This window comes from Orycteropus afer, unplaced genomic scaffold (genome assembly GCF_000298275.1).
Source record: "Orycteropus afer afer isolate SDZICR_OR568_19922 unplaced genomic scaffold, OryAfe1.0 scaffold00099, whole genome shotgun sequence".
In the NCBI taxonomy this organism is placed as follows: Eukaryota; Metazoa; Chordata; class Mammalia; order Tubulidentata; family Orycteropodidae; genus Orycteropus; species Orycteropus afer.
Window position 1 is genome coordinate 6453054 of NW_006921686.1, and position 4962 is coordinate 6458015.

The 4962-nt window shown below is 42.4% G+C and overlaps 1 protein-coding gene across 1 annotated transcript in view; it reads right to left on the minus strand.

Annotated features, from left to right (window-relative positions):
- The window catches only part of LOC103198901 (zinc finger protein 234-like), a 38801-nt gene extending 38406 nt beyond the window's left edge, over positions 1-395 (minus strand). Inside the window, 1 exon segment of the mRNA XM_007943108.2 lies at positions 260-395. Coding sequence (XP_007941299.2) covers positions 260-395 — 136 coding nt within the window.
- Positions 396-4962: the final 4567 nt, after the last annotated feature.

The window sequence follows — 4962 nt, forward strand, 5'->3', positions numbered from 1 at the left end:
AAAAAAAAACCAGTAGGCTAAGCCACTTCTAAGCAATGTCTACTTTCATTATAGCTCTCCCTACTGGCTCTCAATGCCATGCATGCAACCAGTTTGTACTTCAATGTGCTCCCTCCTTCCTAATGAACGCTGATGTTTCCTACCCAATTTTATTTCATTAAAAACTGTCAAGTCTCCTAACTTAGGTGACCATTCCAAAAGTCCCAAAGATTTGACCACTAAGGAGATAAAAGACACTCCAGAGGGAGGCTGTCCTCACCCACTGAGACCAGGTTCCTGAAGTTCTCAATCATCACATCTTGGTACAGCATTCTTTGGGTAGAGTCCAGCAGCCCCAACTCCTCCTCAGTGAAGAACACAGCCACGTCCTGGAATGTCAGTGCTTCCTGCAACATCAAATACATACATACCCAGTCTTGGAACCATCACCCAACTGAAATGGGGCAGCACTGACAAGGTTGGGAGGATGGAAGCGGGGGAGTTGTTACAGATTCTGGGGATAAGAGCCAATGGGTAATTTCCCAGCTCTTCTCCTTCTATCCTGCCAATACCATACACTGACTTTCCTCAGCTTCACAAAGAGTATGGCAATGACTGAAAGCCCTTGTGCTTTTACTTGGTATCCCAAGAGTGAATCCCTACAACTCTAAATGTTACAGGCTGGGTCACACATGGCTTACTACTTTTCTCATTTCATGTTTTACTTTTTCATTCATATTGCCAATTGCCCCAGAAAAGTTTACCAATTCAGTGTCAAAAGAATCTGACAACTTCCACCTTCCTTCTCTCTTACACACTAACCCTTAACAGTTTTCTTTACTGACTGCCATTTGAAAACATTTTCTTTATTGACTAGCAAGCTAGTTTCTGGGTGATGCAAAGAGTTTGGGCTCAAATATTAACACAGAAGGTGGCCATGCAAACCCACCCAGCTGCACAATGGAAGGCAGGCTTGGTGTTCTGCTTCTGTAAAGATTACAGCCATGAAAACCCTATGATGTACAGTTGTACCCTGTAACACACAGACTTGCCATGAGTTGTAATCAATTCAATGGCAACACTTTGACTGAGAAAACAGTTTGGAGTCTCATTCACAACTAGGTAATTTAAACATAGCTTCTACGGTTTTAGCAGTAGATACTGTGTTGAAACACATAACTTTCCTGAGAAAAGCCCTATACTGAGTCTCCTGCAACTAAGTGACTTAAAGAGCAATTTTCAACTTTCACCACTACATTGTGTCTGGCAAGAAAGTGAAAGTTTAAACCACATTATTTGACTTGAGAAAAAACAATATGGCATTTCCCTCACAACTAGATGAGTTATGCTTAGGGTACACTGGACTTTTAGTAATGGTGATGAAAAATTCAACAACGGTTAATGGTGACGGTTGAACAACATGATCAATGTAATTAATGTCATTGAACTACACATGAGAAGACTGTAGAAATAGCAAATGTTCTATTACCTATACATTTACCACAATAAGAAAAATGGCAGGAAAAAAAAAAAAAAAAAAGGAAGGAAGGAAGAAAACCCTACAGAGAGCAGTTTGAATCTCTAATCCATGGGGCACCGTGAAATGGAACTGACTTGATGACAACAGGTTGGGTGTCTTGTGTAGTTTGTCTTCTATACTCTCAAGTCACACACCACATCTGCTAACTGCAGCATTCAGTGGACTGCGTAGGAGCCACCAGGCCTAAGCAAACACACCAAGGGTCTATCGCTTGCTAGCCATGTCATCTTGGACAGATTCCTCTACATACCTTCGTTTCCTTTGTATCTGATAGCCTTAAATTACAGGGGTTTTTTAGGAAGCAAACAAGGCAATATGTGATTAATATTATTATTCTTAGTTGCCACTGAGTCAATTCTGAGCTGAGGCGACCCCATGTGTGCAGGGTAGAACTGTTCCATAGGCTTTTCAAGGCTGTAACATTTCGAAAGTAGATCACTGGGCCTGCTTCTGAGGTACCTCCAGGTGGCTTCAATCCACTGACCTTTCGGCTCGTGGTTGAGCAATGAACCGTGTGCACCACCCAGGGACTCTGTGAACAAGTATTAATGATTATTATTAACTTCCATTATTGTCATCTATTTCATCCCATCTCACAGTTGTATATTATTCCAGATGTGTAACAAACATTTTCGCTGGCTTTGACCCTATCTTGAACAATTTCTCTTAGAAAGATCAGCACTAGGTCGGTCCCCAAGAGACAGAGGTTAAAGCTATCCCAAATGTCCAAACTACCATGCCACTCCATCATTTCAGACCTTAACTCCTCCTCCTCCTCTCAGTAATCTCCCCAGTCTTAGAGTTCTGTATTTCACTGTAACGCCTCACAGAACTCACAGACACCCAAGGGATTGTCTCACGTAGTAGTGGTGGAGGCTGGCAAGCTGTTGAGTCCCAGGTCCTTGAATGGGTCTGGAGGATCCTCCAATTCCCAGGGTTTGATAAACCGCAATCAGCAGATCAGATGACAGCTGCTGTCCCAAATCCAGGGGTGAGATGATGATGACCCGGAACACAGAACCGGAGCAAGAGGAGGGCGAACTTTCCCAGAGGATTCATAGGTATACCCTCCAGGAAGCTAAGGGTGGTGATTTGAGTTATACCCTCCAGCAAGGCAGGACTCAAGATACATTCCACCTGTGTGGTCCAACAGAAATAACCCAAGTGGATGGCTCTGACAATCAGCAGCTACTCATGGCAAATCACACCACAGAGCCGAATGCCAGTCATTATAGGGAACAACTACTACCAGCTGCCCAGCCAAGCTGACACCCAGCCTTAACCACCACACCACCCCAAACAGGCATGGATAATAGGGTTTACAATACATCACTGAATGAAGGACAGTGGCTAGAAGGGCCACATCAAGCAATTCACCGCACCCTGGCTCCTAATGTAGCCTATAATTTCTATAATTTCTACAATCTTCCCAGTGATTGCATTGTCCATGATATTCATTGTGGGCCCCTGGGACCACATCTGATTATTTAATCTCAGGATGAGGAACAGTCACATCTCAGTGCAGCCAGAAAGGCCATGGAGCTTTGAGCTGTATGATACCACTCTTCCAGGATAGGAGAAGGGACTGGCCTTGAGTCAATCAAACACGACGACTCTGCGATGAAATCCTATTACTTAACTCTGGACACCAAAGCTCTGGTGAACTTCCCTGGTTGACAATATTCTGTGTACTGTTACCCATCAATGTGCCAGGAGGGTGAGGAATCCTTGAAGACAATGAAAGCTTCATGTTTGAAGCCTCGCCCTGTGAGTCCCTCCCTTTAGTTGCTTATGATTTCTATTGTTTTGTTATAATAGATGTGTTATTGTAAGTACAGTCTTTCTTGAGTCCTGTGAAATATTCCAGGGAATTACCAAACCCAAGAAGGTAATGAGTACTGCCAAATTTGTAGCCAGTGTGGCCCAGAGACCTATGACCTTACAACAGATGTCTGAAATGACAGTAGTCTTTGTGTGTGTGTGTTCTTACGCAGTTAATTCATACAGAACAAAACATTTGCCATTCCAACATTTTTTCATGTACAATTTGGTGACATTACAATCATCATGCTGTTCAACCATCCCTGCTATCTAATTTTTCTATTACCCTCAACAAAAGCTCAGTGTCCCCTAAGCAATGAATCCTCTTTTCCCTTTTCCTCTTGCCCACTGCTCACAATCACTACTAAATTTTAGTCTCTACACACATATACACACACACACAGAGACACAGCCATTGGATTCAACTCACAGCAACCCCTCCTTGGGTTTCTGAGGTGGTACCTCTACAGAAGTAGATTGCCCAACCTTCCTTCTGAGGAGTGGCTGGTGGGTTTGAACCAACAGCCTTCTGGTTAGCAGTCAAATGCCTTAGGCACTACAACACCAGAGCTCCTTTTAGTTTCTATATACTTGCCTATGCTATTACACTCAACATGTTTTCAAGGTTCATCCACGTTATAGCATGTATTAGGACTTAATTTCTCTTTATGGTTGAGTAATGATCCATTGTACATACGTACTACGTTTTGTTTATCTGTGCATCTGCTGATGGATACTTAGGCTGTTTCCACCGTTTGTATATTATGAACAGCACTGCAGTGAACGTGAGTATAGAAGTATGTTTCGTTCCTGCTTTTAAATCTTTTGCGCATATTTCTAGGAGTGGAATTGCTGACTAATATGGTAACTCTTAACTTTCTGAGGAACTGTCCAACTGTTTCCACAATGGCTGCACCATTTTACAATCACAATCACAATGTATGAGGTTCCAATTACTCCACAGCCTCTCTAAAATCTATTTCATTTTTGAAATTATAGCCATCTTAAGCACTCACACTACAAGGCACAGGTCCCTAGTGGAGAACTCATTTTCTTTCCTCGTCTCTCTCTTTCATTAACAGCATACCTAACACTCTTGACTCTGGTTTTCTGCAGGAATGTGAGGAGGTTTCCCTTACCTCACATGTTCAAAATGAAGAAGAGACCTAGCATCACTTAACTGAGCTGATCTTAGATGCAGAGACAGAACACAAAAACCAAACAAACAAACTCATTGCCATCGAGTTGTTTCTGACTCCACTGGGTTTCTGAGTCTGTAAATCTTTATGGAAGTAGAGAGCCCAGTCTTCCTTCCACGGAGTAGTTGGTGAGTTTGAACTATTGACCTTCCAGTGAGCACTCAAGTCTCTTATCCACTACACTACAAGTACCTGGCAAACCTTCTAGCATTATCCTGGGACATTTAAAACTAAGATTATGATGGATTACTTTGAGAAAATTAATTAACACATGAAGGAAAAAAACAGATCAGGAAATAAAACACCCAGAACAAGACTCAGGCATAGAGAAGCTTGATCTACCTCTTATGTGATAACATCCAACAGTACTGGTGTGAAGCAGCACTCAGGCCTTGATACACTGTGCTGTATTCAAATATTCTA